An 18,573-nucleotide genomic window follows, 5' to 3' on the forward strand; every position below is an offset into this window, starting at 1 on the left:
CCTTCTCCCACAGAAGGTTATGGAAGATTTGCAATAGTGTTAATCAGTAAGTGTAACAGCACACTGGTGAAATTCTTTAAGTGAGAACAAAGAATGAAGAAAAAAAAGAAAAAAATATCATAAGCACCTGCTGCAGACTATCACAACTGAAGGAGAAAAAGGGCGAACTGTGTGATCCAACTTCCAAGGTGTTGAAAGCTGCAAACTCAGTGCTCATTGAGGTTTTAGCTATACAGATGTGTGTTAGGTAACAAAAACAGCCAAACATGAATTAAAAGAGATTCTCAATTGCCTATCAGACAACTTTGTGATCCAGAAAGCAAGAGATTCTAACCTAAGGAACTGGAGCTGCTTCTTACTTATGGAGAATTTGAGACTAACAGGAAAGCTTAAATGAAGCTAGTGACTATTAATTACGAGCGTCTCTCCACAAACACAAGAAACATGGAAAACAAGCAACACAAATCAGAACTGACACTAAATAATGGATGTTAAGATCTGCTAAGTTGTGTGGGATGATTCTCCTAAATGGAATGTCAATATACATGAATGTAATCTATTAACAGACAGAAAAAGATGAGAAAGTGAAAGAGTGGTAGCATATGTCAAAAATATTTGCAATGATGTGGCTTGATCCTTCTCCCACAGAAGGTTATGGAAGATTTGCAATAGTGTTAATCAGTAAGTGTAACAGCACACTGGTGAAATTCTTTAAGTGAGAACAAAGAATGAAGAAAAAAAAGAAAAAAATATCATAAGCACCTGCTGCAGACTATCACAACTGAAGGAGAAAAAGGGCGAACTGTGTGATCCAACTTCCAAGGTGTTGAAAGCTGCAAACTCAGTGCTCATTGAGGTTTTAGCTATACAGATGTGTGTTAGGTAACAAAAACAGCCAAACATGAATTAAAAGAGATTCTCAATTGCCTATCAGACAACTTTGTGATCCAGAAAGCAAGAGATTCTAACCTAAGGAACTGGAGCTGCTTCTTACTTATGGAGAATTTGAGACTAACAGGAAAGCTTAAATGAAGCTAGTGACTATTAATTACTAGAATGCAGCATAAAAGCAAGAAATGATTCAAAGAATGAAGCACTATGAGGGCACTAGATGTTAGAAAACCAAATGTTGATGAATTAAGAAATCTAGTGAGTAAGATGCAATCAAAATGGTAGAGGTTTAAAGTTCATAAATCATAAAGGGGCTCAGCCTTTGAATCCTGTGGAGATGGAGCATTTGCAGGCAAATTCTTTAAATTCTAGGGACTATCTGTGTGGAGCCAGCTCTCGCTCCATGATACTTCCCAGCCTTTTCATTTGCACAGGCAGCATGGTTCTCCACACATAATAGAACTCCTTTCTTGAAGGGGGTTCAGGCACAGAGATAATGTTAATAATAATCTGAGCAGCATTAACTATTGAATGGATTTCTATAGAATTCCCATGGAGTCTTTAGAGAATATGCTGTAGACAGTGATTGCTCTCTAACTACAACCCTAAAATCATCTAGAGCTCTAACTCCAAGGAGATCCCATAGGTAGGCTCACACAGAGGGTTCCTGGAGGGAGAGGAACAGGGAATAAGCATACTGCAGAGCTATCATACATCTTTGTGAAGCTTTCAGAGCCTTCCCACTCCATGTTACTCTGTTGCTCTTTTTCCTCCCCAACACCTTCCAGAAATGAGGACCATCTGGATTTCAAAATCAGGTAAGTCTGGAGGGAAAAGATAGAGGCAGCTAATAAGACAGAAAAGGAGAATGAGTTTAAAACTATCCAGATGCACTAAGGTTAAAGTGTTTTAAAGTGGAAAATAAAATACTAAATAAGAAGTAGGTCCAGCAGAGCCATGAAGAAGCCATGGAGCCATGAGGAAGTATGGCTGCAGCCTAGCCTGATCACTTTCCCTGTCTCCATACTAAGTCTGCACAGACCACATCAAATAATGCTCCTCAACATCACCCACAGTGTCTACACCAAAGCAGCACAAGCATGGTCTGTTCTTCCCAACCCACAGAGCTTTTCAGCTGTAGGGTGCGAGTTCTGAAAAGTTCTCTGCTACTCCCTCGTACCAACAGTAGCAGCAGAAAGAATCTGAGGGCAGGAATTGCCTCACTAACTCTACTCCAGCCTAGCCTGCCCCTCCCACTACCATCATATTAGTTGCCATGAAAAGCTCATGGGATTTGTGAACTGGGCTCTCCATGGATACTGAGCAGTTTGCAGAACTGAAGCATAAAATAACAGTCTCTACAAATCCAAGAGTTGGTAAACATGAAGGACAGAAAGAAATGATTTAAGCAGCTATAACTAAGGGTGGTAAAATGAAATTAGAAAAAAGAAAATTTAGAAATAACTTCGTAGAATCAAGCTATATCAGGCTGTGGAATAATCTCCCCAGGGAAATGGCAGAAGCCCCATTATCTGGGACAACCTAGATGTAACACTAGAAAATGCACTCTAAAGCACAGCCCAGCTTTGACAGGAAAATGGACTGGATGGCATAATATGTCTTTTTCTGCTCAGTCTTCTATGTTTTTGGTAGTCTATGATCTAGGTAAAAATCTTTGAGCTGTCTGAGGTAATTTTCTGTCAGTAATCATGCATTTTCATAATTAGTGTAACAGCATTTAATTACATAAATACTGTAAATATGCATAATGATGTAATTAGAATGTGTAATTACTACCTGTAATTACATAATTAGATATAACAACATAGTAAAACTCTTTATAATAGAATTGGGTACCTTAACTACAGTGATGTTATTTGGAGTTGCTATAGTGCACAATAATAATATTGGTACATTACTAAGAATCCATGTTTTAATATGAACTGAACTAAAGCTAGTTTATGTTTATAGCTCACAAACAAATGCTAAAAGTTATTAAAATGTGTTTAAGTGCTTAGGGAAGATGTGGTGAGCTCCCAAAACAAGGATAATTCAATGATCTGTAGTCAGCACAGGTGTTTGGCCACCTGTCCATCCATTTATGTTACCATAAAGTAACCTGAAGCATTACGGGTAGTTACAGACAGTACTATGATCAAAATATTCTAAATGTTTATTTTTCTTTTAAATTATACATAGTATAAATGTTGATATTAGTAACTATATTGCTTTCCAATTTCTTTTTGGATTCTCTCTTGGTACACTTGGTTTATATTCCTCATTGGGTTTTGCCTCCTACATATATTATTGGCAGCACTTCTCTTCCCCTTCCCTCAGGAGAATAAGGAACAGAATCTTGTGGTGCAGGACTGTGAGCCTTTCACCCATACACACAGACACATGTTTGTAAGCATTTTTCTCATCCTGGGAATAACAATTTTTTGTTACATATCTGGAAAAACAATTTTTTGTTTCATATCTCTGTCAGTACCAGTTCCAGCACATTCTTTAGAAATCACATTTTAAGTGATAACGAATGTGTTTTTGGAAGTCTACATCAAGGTAACTCAACAGGCTTGTGAAGAGTTTGTGCTCAATAAATTGATACACATTATAATAATTCTTCCTAACCCAGCAAAGTTATCCTTTTAAATTCCCCAAGACATTTCCTTGCAAGGGGCCAGACTATGGAAGCCTGAGTCACATTGTTGAGCACTTACCTATGTGAGTTGACTCATTGAAACCAGCAGGACCACTCAATGAGAGAACTTCCCTGGGTCAGTTTGGGACTATCATGAGATAATGCTCACCTGACTCTGACGGGGCGGGGGGGGAGCCAAGAGGGAAGAAATAACATGATAAAAGGAAGCGACATTTGCCATGCTCGCTCTCTCTTCCACCTCCAACTACAGACACCACCACCACCAAGAAACTGAAGCGCCAATCAAAGGGAAGAGCCTTGCTGAAGGGCAACCTGCCAACCTGTGGTGAGAAGCATCTAAGTTTGTAAGAGCACTGAAAGTGTTAAGATCATCTTAGAATGTGTTTTATTTCATTTGACCAAACCTGACTTCTTGTGCTTTGGCTTATAATCACTTAAAATCAATCTTTGGTAGTTAATAAATTTGTTTGTTTATTCTACATGAAGCAGTGTGTTTGGTTTGAAGTGTGTCAGAGACTCCCCTTGGGATAACAAGCCTGGTACATATCAATTTCTTTGTTAAATTGACAAATTTATATAAGCTTTATATAAATATATTTATATTTATATACTCCAGCGGGTATAACTGGACACTGCAAGATGGACATTCCTAGGGTTGTGTCTGGGACTGGAGATATTGGCCAGTGTCATTTGGTTGCACTATCCAAGCAATTGCTATCCAAAAGTGCTTCCTCATGTAACTGGGAACAGCTTATATGCTAGAGGCTGTGCATGAACAGCCCGGGAGTGGGTGTTCTCACAGTGAAGCAGGGTAAGGCTGGCTCCCAGAATCAAGGATTGGAGTGACCTATCAGATCACCGGTCCAGATAACACCAGAGGGGAACGTCACAGAAGGATAAACCCCCATGAGGTAGATATGATCCCTTGATGAATTCCCAAAGAATGTGTCAGTTACGCCATTTATCAAGTGTAAGTGTAACCCACATACCTCCTGGGTGTGGTGTTCTGTCCCATCTAGTGGCACTGAGACCACTTAGAGACGGTGAGAGAGTGTTAAATGAGTCTGCTCTACAGCCTTAGCTAACAAGCAGTTGGCTTTTAGCTCATGCGATAGAGGCTCATGCACTAAGCTCCAGAGGTCCTTGGTTGGATGGCGACCGGGGTCTGTTGGTGTTACATAAGTACCCTGTAAAATGATCTATCAACAATTTTTATATAACACTTCATACAAGAAAATCACAATATTCCACCCTATTGATCTAATAAGTGGTGCTTATAACAGGTAGATCTGTAAAACAATTGCAATACTTACTGTATTGGCAGTTTCTTCCCATAAATTCACCTGGACACTCACAGGAATAGTTGGCAACAAGATCTGTACAAATGCCACCATTTTTACAAGGTTCAGCTTCACATTCGTTTACATCTGTGGGAAATACATAGTGTCAGCATTAGCAAAACACTTTAAGAAATAATAAGCATTTGTTTCATGCACTGTAAATTAGACAGTCATTCTCTAAGGATCCATATGGTTGATATTAGTATCAGAAACATATTTTTGGACAGTCAACATATGTTCAGCAAAAAATGCAAATTGTGCAAAATGTGTTCAAAACACAGCAATTTTAACAATCAAATCCAATCAAGCTCATATAGATTTGGCTAGTTGCACAAACACATGCTACAATCTTGAAATGTCCTGTTAAACAACAACAGAATTAAGGGCTACACTGTGGCTTTGTCACAAGTTCTGAAAAAGGGGCAGTGCATAGCTGTTCTGGTCCAGGAGGAGATGAGGGACCACACAGTGACTCAGAGGTTCCTCCCTTTCTTCTGGGAAAAGTAATCTGCATCATCATATACCTGGCAGATTTTTCCCTCTGTGTTGGAAAAGAGTAGTAGATTGAAAGATTAATCCATTCTCTTTTTACTCACCCACTCCATGCCCACCTCCTCCCCTGGCCCTGTAACCTTGCTCTGCAACAGGTACCCTATGTAGGGAAGCAAAGCAGTAACTGTGCCCTCTCCTCTGTGTGGGCACATACTGCAGGTCAAAATTGTGCCCTAAATAAATAATCCAATTAGCTCTGAGAGAGTAACTGATTCATTCTACTTTTAAAATTGTTGTTGCTTTTCTTTCAGCAACAGCTGCCAGTTAAGAATGTCTCTCAGTTCATCTTAATTCATTAAAACCCCCTCTAATAGACAATCTAATTGTTTCAGTGTCTAAATAATTATCTTTCTGTGCATGACTTAGTCAGTAAATAAGAACTAACAGCTTGATCTAGTAGCTTATAAATTGTATTAAATTTAAAAGGCAGTAGTTAGCTAATTTTATTTGGGAGCTTCCAGAGTTTGGTACAGCAGGGAAGAGGTATCTTTCGACTCTTATTGAACTTGACAGGGAGTGAAGAAAGAAAGTTCTAGCTCAATAATTCTCAGCCTTCTCTATATTGTTACCCATGTTGCATCAGAAAATGTTTCAGGATTCCCTCTCCCTCTAGGCATTTAGGAAATGGGGTGTGATCAGACCCCCCCAAGTTGACAACCCATGTTCTAACTCAGTGGTTCTCAACTAGGGGTCCGGGGCCTGCTGCGGGGGCTGCATGCAGGTTTCAGGGGGTCCGCCAAGCAGTACCAGTGTTAGACCTGTTGGGGCCCAGTGCAGAAAGCTGAAATCCCACTGCAAGGGGCTAAAGCCTGGGGCCCTGAGTCCCATCATCTAGGACTGAAGCAGAAGCCTGAGCATCTTAGCTTCACAGTGCTTCCTGTGACATGGGGCCCAAAGCAATTACCCTGCTTTCTACCCCTTAACTCTGGCCCTGGCTTTTATATGCAGAAAACCAATTATTGTGGCACAAGCGGGCTGTGGAATTTTTATAGCATTTTTGGGTTGGCCTCAGAAAGAAAAAGGTTGAGAACCCCTGTTCTAATTTAAACTGCAGAGCTGCAGAAAATGGTTGCATTAGTTCACCAGAAAAAGTACACAAAGTACACAATGTGACACCTCTTAATAAACCAATGTGTTTTGGGTCTTAAAGATATTTTTTCTATAAATAGTCCCCTGTGCCTATGCTCCATTGTTTCCTTAGCTAGCCCTTTTTATCTAGTTTAGCAAATAACCTCTTGCAATATCTACTATATATATGCAGAATGCTATTTTCAATGACTCATAACTTGGTCAAATCAAAACCAGTTTTACCAGAAAGCTTAAAGATGCTTTCTTTCAATAAAGGCCATTTTCCATACTAAACTTCAATTTTTACCCATGTTATTTCATCTATGAGAAGTTCAGAAAATAAGGTTGCTGGAATTGTATTTTTAATAGAGAAAGGACTTTTAGGCAGCCTTATTACAGACAGTAATATGAGTGTAGTACATTCATGTTCTGCATATGTCCAGAATGGCACAGACCCATATGATTTCCCTAGTCTTGGATCTTACCATATTTAGAGCTGAATTAGATGAAAAATGTCTCAAATCACAAGAGGATGAAGAGTTCCCTGTTGACTACACATCTAAATACGTTCCTGTGAATTGTTTGTTTCAGTAAGTCCATGAATAAATTGAATTCATGACATGTGGCACAGCTACACACGTTTTCAGCATAAGTATGCATATAAGTGATGCACATTGCTGAAACCTCTCACTTTTTAGGCAAAACCACTCATTTTGACTACTTGAACACAAGTGCTTTAGATATGTTTAACTGTTCCAACATTCTATTGGTAGTATGAATGCATTTGAGCAGAGGCTGTGGCTGTCTACTCAAAATTCGTAACATAGGCTATTTCATGTTTTGAGGCTATGCATATAAACTGAGAACTTTAGAATCCATCTTTGGAAACTGGCCAGATGCAATCTTCTGTTGCCTCTTTTGTTAGGTAGGTAGATTTCAGAACAATACAGGTCAGTTTCCTGTTGAAGCAGAAATCAGTTGCACTGAGTCAAGATATTCTCTTAGTGTAATTTGTTTATTTCTAACAATTATACCAGTCCTGATTCTTTGAACAGAGATGGTCCCAAACTGCACACAGGTAACCGTCTTGCAAAAAACCTCAACTAGAACACCACAGCCCTTTCACCAGTTCTCTCGGGCCTTCATCTCATCTCATCTCACAGTTCAGAGAAACTGTTCCATGTTCCTGCTTCAACCTGAAGGCTATACTAGGGAAACCTGTAGACAAGGCCACTCAGCTAGGATCACATCAAAAGATTAGTCTGAACATTCCACTCTTCTGTTGTGCAGCTGCTTTGTAATACAGTTGAATCTCAGGAGAAGTTTGATTGCCCAGCAAACACCGCTTTACCACACATAATCTGCTTAAATGACAGTCTGGGTGTGGTGAGAGTTTCAGCCAGAGTTCTTATACTTCAGTGACTCATAACACGCATGGCATTAGTACCTTTCACAATAAAATTTGTACAGGCATGACATATCAGTTGGGCCAGATTGTGCTCTCAGTTGCATTGGTGCATCCCCCGTTTTTCCCCATTGTATATGTCACATTGTAGTGTTTCCATACACTTCACTGGTTAATGAGACAAAATTTATCTCAGTAGCATCACAAATCCATATAACATTCTAGTTTTTAATTCTGCTCTTAGATCCATGACAGACCTGACAGATGTTTAAAATTACACATAGCTAGAGTGATAACATATCAACTCCATATCTGAAGGGATCAAGAGCATGAGTTATTCCTGATATGGTTAGTGAGACCAAGTGAGTGAGGTACTGTGATATCTTTTATTGGACCAAGTTCTGTTGGTGAGAGAGATACGCTTTTACACAGAGCTCTTCTTCAGGTCCCTAGGATTACCGCCATTAACTTGCACATACATTTGTTTCCAGCTGTAATGTTTCAAATCATAGAATCGTAGGACTGGAAAGGACTTTGAGAGGTCATCTAGTCCAATGCCCTGCACTCAGGGCAGGACTAAGTCACAAAAATAATTTGGAGGTGAGGGAGCTTGCTAATTCTACTTGGTGTTGGTCAAACCATGCCTGGACTCTTTTGTAGTCTGTCAGAAAAATACACAAAGTTTGTAACTCCTGAGATTTTTCCTCTTTTAAAGGAAAGATGTATACTAATGGGTCTTCGGTTCAATATGAAAGCCACTCAATCCCTTTAACAAGCCAAATTCCAGAGTTCTACATAGAAATAAATGGTTGCACATGACCCCTAGGGTCCTATATATAATTCTTGTCTTATTATTTACTGCCTATAAAGGGATCAAATATTGGAGTAATAAAAGTTCCCTAGATTATTACCTTAATTTCAGCCTACTAAGAGAGAGAAGTAACTCATTGTCCTGGAAATAAAATCTGTCAGTGGCTAATGACCAAAAAATAGAAACTGCTCAGTGCTAAATTAAATTCTTTATATGTATTTATAAAATTTAACTAGGTACTTATCTGCCTTTTTAAACAAAACCCATTACTCTTATGTTTTCTTCAGGTTGTTCATCATTTTAATACAAGCTAATGCCTCTGTGAAAAAATTCAAGGACACCTTGAACTGAAAAAAAAATGCAAACTCTTTCATGTGGTGAATTAAAAATGGTAATTTATTCTCTTAAGAGCTTTTCTGATTCAAGATGATCAAGATTTTGGATTTCTCTGGTTTGTCATTCATAGATAAATATGAAGGAAAAAAAGCAGGACTGTACAACATATTCCATGTGGTCTGTGAGCTTACTTAGAAAATAGTTTGAATTTTAAGTATCAGACATTTTCACACTAATCCTCATATTCTAGCTCTAGTGAGCAATTAGCTATGATCAGTGTGGAAAGATGGAGGCTTTTGATTATTCTTTCTGTCAGTTAGAGCCAGCTAGCATATATTGTATAAGCTTCTATCATATATTTTCAGCAATTCCAGTGGCAATGGGCCCCTCAGTCCAAACAAATTGACTGTGTAAAGTTACCTCTGACATGAAGACAGACTAGTTCATTTCTGAGACAAGTGCAGGCTTCTACAGAAAGGAAAATGAACTTAAATGTGCTTAAGATGAGAACATGGATCATAAAAAAGTGATTTAATTTACAGTTCATTATTTTGTTTTGATGTGAACATTTAAAAATAGTTTATTTAATGAAATATGATATCTACAAATTGGGGTCAGATTCTGTTCAAATTGCCAGCAGTGCTAATTATGATACAAAGCATTTCAATATTTAAAGTCTATTTTCTCCTTCTTAGATAGAAATATCTTCTATTAATCATTGTCATCTTGCCATGATTAAGAGATAGCAATGTTTGAGCAATTAAAAAAATTCTAGACCTCTTATGAAGTGAGCTGTAGCTCACGAAAGCTTATGCTCTAATAAATTTGTTAGTCTCTAAGGTGCCACAAGTTCTCCTTTTCTTTTTGCGAATACAGACTAACACGGCTGCTACTCTTAGACCTCTTAGAGCAATTTTTCTTAAAAAAGATGCAATTAAAATAACCATCCAGTGTTTTTTGGTTGTTAAACAAGAATCCTACATCTAATTATTAATATAAATATATACATACATACATACATACATACACACACACACAGTTACTCATTGTCTTTACTAGGAGAAAAGGTATGTTCTTAACTCAGGTTAACTAAACACAAAGTAAAATCCTAACAAAGACAAGGCAATTGTCACACAAGTTTGAAGGTCAAGGTAAACCCATGGCTACGCCATAGTCTTTAAGACCTTCTCTATATTAGGAATGTTTTGCTGGTATAGTTATACAGATATAGTTAACATACTTCTAGTATGTATACAGTTCTATATGTATAGAAGTTTTTATAGCAGTATAGCTTATGCTGGTTCCCTTTTTTATTTTGTGAAGACACACACACACTATGAAACAGTAACAGTACGTTACCCCCTATATATGTTACCCCCTATATATTCACACTAATGGGATATGTGTGCCCCCAGTACTTTGAATTCAGAATCATCTACATAAGCACTACCCACTACAGGCATCTAAAGTTCTAAACATTGAGAGGGAGGTTGCAATAGTCCTTTGGTTTCCAACATTCTTAGTAAAATTGGGCAGTAAACAATTTTCCCATCCCAGGAAAAGTTTTGTGACTTTGAAACATCTTGAACTGGGACAAAAGTCAGCTCCCCCCCCCGCAACCTCCGCCCAAATTCACAAACCCAAAATAAAAAAAAAAGGTTGAAACAATTGAAATGTTTCATTTTAATTTGTCTATTTCTTTTTAAAACGTTTTTACTATAAATTAACACATTTCATAACAAAAAGTTTAGAAATTAAAAACAGAATTTTTTTACTTAGAAAAATGTCAAAATGGTCTGAAGCAAAATGGTGTTGCATAAATTCATGAAAGAAGTTCCAAATATCAACCCTATAAATTTCAATAATAGATTATAGTAATACTGGATTTGTTGTCTGGATCTCAGCGACCAAACCCAGGTTGTAGGCAACTGGTAGTGGAAATTAACCTGGAAAAAGGATATTATGGCACAAATTGCCAACCACCCGCACTGGAGGTTGAGGACCAAGGGCTTAGACACAGCAGTCTAACCAAAATAATGAACAGGTCCAGACTGACAGAGGACAGGGTCAAGGTACCCAAGGCATCATCTTGACAGTTTCCACAACTGATGTGCGGATGGAATCTCCAGTACAAATGAAAGCTGTCTTCCCCATGATAGAATCTTCTCCCCAGAGCAGCTGCTCCTTAGGCAACTGGGACTGGGGGTTTGTGCATGAGCAATTGTGCTAAGATTCCTGGAAGTAGGACAACACTCTGGGTATGTCCACATTGCAGTGGAAGCTGAAGGTTAGTGACTGCCCACCAAATGTGACTGTCCAGAGGAAAAAGAAAGTCAGCCCAGGGGATAGCAGGATACTTTTGGCAGATTCCCAGAGCACAAATCCAGTGGGGCTATGTGTACGCTACAAAGCAATAGTGTCCTGGTTTGACTCAGGCTCAACCCCTCCATCCCCGGAGGGTCCTGGGCCTCTGGATCCAAGCCCTTGGTTAATGTGATTTGTATGTAGATGGGAAGGGGAAGGTAGGTTTGAGTCTGAGTTCAAATCCTGGGCTCATGCTGCAGGGTAGACATACCTTAAGTGGCCTGGTGGACTTTAGGTGAAATGCAGTATGGCATCTTTGTGATATGTTAAAACACTAAGGGGAGTGTTTTGTTTGGTCAGGAGGAATTTGGGGGTCCTAAAGTGTGAGCACGAGAGACTCCTCAGAGGGGTGGTCCCGAAGCCTGAGAGAAAGGAGTGAGTTAAGACTGTTTTCTATTACTTTACTTGCTTGTTAAAAAATAACCTTTGTTAAGAGAGACTGGGCATGGCAGCGAGTGTTTGGAAGCTGGGGAGAAGCCCCACCCTGTGACAATAAAATGTGATATTATTAGATTTATTATTCCTTTAAGTTGTCCTTAAATATTTATTATAATGTAGGGACACAAAGTAGTTTTCCTCTAAAATAACAGAAAGTACAAATGAATATATAATTTCACATTTTTATGCACTTTCCCCCCATGTTGTTATGAAACAAGATTAAAACAATTTTCCCTAAAGAGGAAATTACACCTATAGAAAAAAACAAAACCAACCACATCAAGGGGCCAGATTCTTAGCTGGTGTAAAACAGTGTAGACATTGGCTTCTATGGAGTTATACTGCTGCACACCATCTGAGGATTTGATTCACACTGAGATGTCTGAAGATCAAAACCTCATATTGTACATTAGTAAACAAAATACATATTTCCCCCCCTCCTTGACAAACATTATTCTAGCTCTTTCAAATCCACTAATAAAGGTGTGCTGATGACTAATCACTAGTTTCATATACTTTTACAACAGATATAATATTTTTGACATAACACACAGAAACAGATCTTGAAATACCTGGCTTTCTGTCTGAGTTTAGCCTTGGCAATTTTTATAGATGGAGCTGTTGATCAAATAGCTGAGGGGTTTAGAAATGATTTACTTAGACATTTTAAAGTTGTTTTCTAGTTCTTCTGTTATGGTGTTTATTATGTAGAAGCACTGAAAGATTTAATGAAGCAAAGAATGAGGTGTCATATTATTAAGATCATACAGAATGCCTTGTTAGTAGACTCTGCAGAACACAAAAATCTACAGTAGAATGTTGATGTGTCTAAGAAGCCAAATGTGGATTTAAAAAAATTCTTTAATTACCAGGAAAATGGGACTTAGAATAAGATATTTTTGTTAATATAAGGTTGTAGCAGTAAGATATAGTACAGAACAGAGACAATTCTCTACATGTAGAAACTGGGGAAGCTCCACTAAAGTGAATTGAGCTTTACCATATTTATGCCAGCAAAGAATTTGACCCAAGATATTCAGTGAAAATAGAATTCAAGAGTGTTCACCTAAGAGTGAGCTGCTTACTGAAACAATGAAATGTAAAGGACCCAAAAATCTCATGGATCAAAAGCAAGATGACAGTTGATAAAATACTTACAATAAATGTCACTTTATATTTAAATTTCCATTTCTCAAAATATGTAATTTATTAAAATAGTTCCAAGTCGCAAGGTTATAATGATTTTTCTTTCTGTATCTTTGGGACTTGCTTATTCATTCAATTTTAAATGCATCAATTAAAGGTTAGGAAAGGTCAAAAGTAGGAAGTTTAAGCACTGGTTTAATTATTACTTCTAGTTTAAAGCTAGCTCCAGATTGGCTCCTGAACAATTCTTCTTGATATCAGATAGATAGTGTCTCTATTTGAAAGTGCAAACTAGTAGTTAGGTATCTAGCAGCAGCACCTAGGGTGGGGAGGCAGGGAGTCTCCACGCGCCACTGCCCGCAGGCACTGCCCCGCAGCTCCCATTGGCCTCAATTCCCGGCCAATGGGAGCTGCAGAGTCAGCGCTCCGGTGGGGGGGAAGTGCGCAGAGACACAACCCCCTCCCACCCCCCCGCCCAGGGTCCACAGGGACATACTGTCTGCTTCCAGGAGCAAAGCGGAATGGAGGGAGGGAGGCAGAGCAGGCAGGGAGATGCCTTAGCCCTGCTGCTGGCATGTCTCTGCATGCCACTTGTAGGGAGGGAGGCAGCAGATCTCCATGCGCTTCCCGGGGTGGGGGCAGTGTGCCTTCTGCCCCCCCACCCCCACTGCCAGGGGTGCATAGAGACGTGCCAGCAGCTGGCCGCTTCCGGGAGCAGCATGGGGCTACCAGCCACAGCATGCAGGCAGCCTGCCTGCCTGAGCCCTGCTGCGCTGCTGGCTAGGACTTGGGGCAGGTTGTAAGAGATTTGTCCTGTATTTGGAGGCCTGCCTGTTGTTGGGGGCCCAATGCTACCGCATGGTTTGTTTCATGGTAAATTCGCTCCTGATACAATGCCTAATTAATAACTATAGGCATGGGTTATTACAAATTGAAAAGAAGCTACCCGCTCTCTAGTCTATATTCCAACCCAATCTGGAATACTTAGATATTTCTTTATCTTGTATTTACCCATTTATATGTATCATTAACAATTTCCCAGTTAAGCAATTTTTCATTTAATAGATCTTGTAACAACATTCCTTGGAACTTTTTGTTGGTTTTACAAGATTTGCTATTTTAAAAGTTTTATGCAGAGAAAAGTAGGGTTTTCTCTTTTCTTTCCTCATTTTAATTGCTTTTAATAGATACTGGGATGTAAATCTTAGTTTCATTAAGTTACTTACCATGTAATTTCATACTGTAAAAGTATGCCTTCAGGGCAACAATTCCCAAGGTTGCCTATGGACCTTACTAAAATAATTGGGTATTTATATAACAAGCATTTAGATAAATCATTTTGTCTGTCACTGAGAAAAAAAGTTAAAGCATCAACATTTTATCAGTCACTACTACAAGTAATGATCCAAAACACTAAGAATGATGGGTGAATTCAAATTCTCCTGTGTAGGACTCTATCCTGGAATTGGCCTCCATGCAGAAGTAGTGCAGATGGGCTTGGGAAGTGAAATACACTCCACTGACCAAGCACTCTGGCACAAGCCTATTGAGTAGCTCCCCTCAAGTAGCCTATGGACTTACATAGCTGTCACACTTTTGTAATAAGATGGGACCACTGGATGTACTGCACTATACATGATTGGCACAACACCATGTGATGGGATGTACAAACCCCACACTGGGCCCAGGTAGCCCTGGTCCTCCAGACCTGCAGAGCATGCTCCAACTGGAGAGGAAGCTTTAAAGGGAGCAACACAACTCACGAAAAGGAGGCTAGGGAGGAAGACAGACCTACCCTGTTGGTTCTCAATCAAAGGTGCCAAAGAAGCCTCCCTGTGACAAATAGGACTGCACATGGAGCCAAGTGTGGCTGAAGGTTTAGTTTAGGAAATCTTCAGCATGACGACAGTTGTCTCTTTCTAATCAAGAGTTCTGTTAGTTTGGGCTACACACAGCCCACTCATTCTTCATGATTAACAAGGAGTCAGATAGGAGTATGCCTGTCTTCCACTGACATCATCCCCCATGCACTGGATCTCATGTATATGGCAGCTGGGCGTGGCAGAGTCACCTCAATTTGACACCTGCCTCAAATGAGAGACCCATCAGGATAGGTTTACACATTTACATCTACAAAATCCAGCACACCATGGGGAAATTGAGGACTTTGGTTCCAGGTTGTTGACATAGCTTGGACCAACATTTAGCCAAGAATTATACTAGTATTATAGAACATCATTCACTTACTAAATATTTGCTGAAAAATGGGATGAGGCCAGTCTTTGTTGGTGTTAAATTTATTGGATTAGTGAAGTGAGAATTAAATGAGGTGCAACAGACTTTCAAATTGGGATTAAAATCTTTCCATCTTATTCTGCTTCCTATTTTATGTGCTGCTTCTGCAGTAATATTACTCTGTAGCTTTGCTATAAATATAAAATACGCGAGAGAAAGGAAAGTACAGCAGAGAAGAACTTCACTGTACAGAATAGCAGACCAATTTCTTTAACGCTGAAAACTAGCTGTATTACAAGAGCATTCTGCTTTTAATTAAACTCTAAAAACTGCATAAGAGTAAGGATTCTTATGCATAAACCGCCTTTGTTAAGTACAAGAAAGGATCAAAGAGAATATACTTGCAGAACCAGATGCTTTAGTGACTAGTACTAGGGGTAAATTGAAATCTGACAAGATTATAAATCTATCAATTATCTTTGGGCAAACAGCAATTTCCCTGGAAAAATCATGGAGCAGGTCCTCAAAGAATCAATCCTGAAGCACTTAGAGGAGAGGAAAGTGATCAGGAACAGTCAGCATGGATTCACCAAGGGAAGGTCATGCCTGACTAATCTAATCGCCTTTTATGATGAGATTACTGGTTCTGTGGATGAAGGGAAAGCAGTGGATGTATTGTTTCTTGACTTTAGCAAAGCTTTTGACACGGTCTCCCACAGCATTCTTGTCAGCAAGTTAAGGAAGTATGGGCTGGATGAATGCACTATAAGGTGGGTAGAAAGCTGGCTAGATTGTCGGGCTCAACGGGTAGTGATCAATGGCTCCATGTCTAGTTGGCAGCCGGTGTCAAGTGGAGTGCCCCAGGGGTCGGTCCTGGGGCCCGTTTTGTTCAATATCTTCATAAATGATCTGGAGGATGGTGTGGATTGCACTCTCAGCAAATTTGCGGATGATACTAAACTGGGAGGAGTGGTAGATACGCTGGAGGGGAGGGATAGGATACAGAAGGACCTAGACAAATTGGAGGATTGGGCCAAAAGAAATCTAATGAGGTTCAATAAGGATAAGTGCAGGGTCCTGCACTTAGGATGGAAGAATCCAATGCACCGCTACAGACTAGGGACCGAATGGCTCGGCAGCAGTTCTGCGGAAAAGGACCTAGGGGTGACAGTGGACGAGAAGCTGGATATGAGTCAGCAGTGTGCCCTTGTTGCCAAGAAGGCCAATGGCATTTTGGGATGTATAAGTAGGGGCATAGCGAGCAGATCGAGGGACGTGATCGTTCCCCTCTATTCGACACTGGTGAGGCCTCATCTGGAGTACTGTGTCCAGTTTTGGGCCCCACACTACAGGAAGGATGTGGATAAATTGGAAAGAGTACAACGAAGGGCAACGAAAATGATTAGGGGTCTAGAGCACATGACTTATGAGGAGAGGCTGAGGGAGCTGGGATTGTTTAGTCTGCAGAAGAGAAGAATGAGGGGGGATTTGATAGCTGCTTTCAACTACCTGAAAGGGGGTTTCAAAGAGGATGGCTCTAGACTGTTCTCAATGGTAGCAGATGACAGAACGAGGAGTAATGGTCTCAAGTTGCAATGGGGGAGGTTTAGATTGGATATTAGGAAAAACTTTTTCACTAAGAGGGTGGTGAAACACTGGAATGCGTTACCTAGGGAGGTGGTAGAATCTCCTTCCTTAGAGGTTTTTAAGGTCAGGCTTGACAAAGCCCTGGCTGGGATGATTTAACTGGGACTTGGTCCTGCTTTGAGCAGGGGGTTGGACTAGATGACCTTCTGGGGTCCCTTCCAACCCTGATATTCTATGATTCTATGATTCTATGAAATCCTCATTGGTGTAATAGATTCTTGCCTGTATGTCTGGGTCTCACTGTCAATCCTTTACAGAGGGGCATAGCCTCAAGGTCTTAAATTTTACTCATTCCTTATCCAGTCAAGAACACGCCTAGACTCCAATGGAATTTTTCCAAGAATTAAGGACTAACTACTAATAGCCAATTTTCAGAAGAGCTTAGCACACTGGGAGCTTCTAGGCGATGAGCTCTTTCCAAAATTTAGCTCTAAAGGCCTATTCCTGTAAATTTTTATTTCTGTAGATACTGGGTTTACTCCCAGTAGTAAGTGCTAAAATCAGTTATGAGTGTTTGCAGGATTGGGTGCTATGGAAGAATGCAAGGACTCAACCTTCCTGCATTACCAGAAAGTAGCCAAAACTAAGGTAATAATATCAGCCACACTCAAAAAACTGAAAACAAGAAGAGGGGAAATGATTCTACAATGGGGGGAGGGATAGCTCAGTGGTTTGAGCATTAGCTCGCTAAACCCAGGGTTGTGAGTTCAATCCCTGAGGGGGCCATTTGGGGCAAAAATTGGGGATTGGTCCTGCTTTGAGCAGGGGGTTGGACTAGATGATCTCCTGAGGTCCCTTCCAACCCTGATATTCTATGATTCTATGATTCTAAATCTGCTCCCTGCCCCCCCCCCGCACATCAGAAAAAACAACCCAAATTCAGTACAGATATGTCTGTATTTTATTTCAATGTATTCCTAAACCTCTGACAAGAGACTGCTGCAGAGTAATTGTGAGCTAGTAGAACATTTTGGGTATTGACATGCAAATGTAATGCACTGAACAGGATAGCACCATGAGTCATTCCTGAGGTAGTTCACAAATACAAAGGGATCACATCTGTAATGCAGATTGATACACACCATTAGGCTATTATCTCAATTCTCCATATTGCACTTTATATCCAAATGCTATGTTTTCCTCAAATTTTACCCAAGCTTGTTTTTATTTTTTATTAGAATAATTAACATCTACTACACACACACAAGGATGCATGCCCACTACAATCTCACACACACACACACACACACACACACACAGATGGTGGGCCTGATTTTCCATCCTTTGCTCACACAAAGTAATACTTATTCATGCTATCAAACCCGTTGAGCTCAATAGGATTACTTGCTTGAGTAATGACAGGTTTCAGAGTAGCAGCCGTGTTAGTCTGTATTCGCAAAAAGAAAAGGAGTACCCGTGGCACCTTAGAGACTAACAAATTTATTAGAGCATAAGCTTTAGTGAGCTACAGCTCACTTCATCGGATGCATTTGGTGGAAAAAACAGAGGAGAGATTTATATACACACACACACACACACACACACACACACACACACAGAGAACATGAAACAATGGGTTTATCATACACACTGTAAGGAGAGTGATCACTTAAGATGAGCCATCACCAGCAGCAGCGGGGGGGAAAAGGAGGAAAACCTTTCATGGTGACAAGCAAGG

The 18,573-nt window shown here is 39.9% G+C and overlaps 1 protein-coding gene across 1 annotated transcript in view; it reads right to left on the reverse strand.

The window, feature by feature from the left end:
* The window catches only part of EDIL3 (EGF like repeats and discoidin domains 3), a 424,535-nt gene that overhangs the window by 178,720 nt on the left and 227,242 nt on the right, over nucleotides 1–18,573 (reverse strand). The window contains exon 5 of the mRNA XM_038403629.2: nucleotides 4,867–4,980. Coding sequence (XP_038259557.1) covers nucleotides 4,867–4,980 — 114 coding nt within the window. The remainder of the gene's footprint in view (nucleotides 1–4,866; nucleotides 4,981–18,573) is intronic.

The sequence above is a fragment of the Dermochelys coriacea genome, chromosome 5 (assembly GCF_009764565.3).
Source record: "Dermochelys coriacea isolate rDerCor1 chromosome 5, rDerCor1.pri.v4, whole genome shotgun sequence".
NCBI classification, from domain to species: domain Eukaryota; kingdom Metazoa; phylum Chordata; order Testudines; family Dermochelyidae; genus Dermochelys; species Dermochelys coriacea.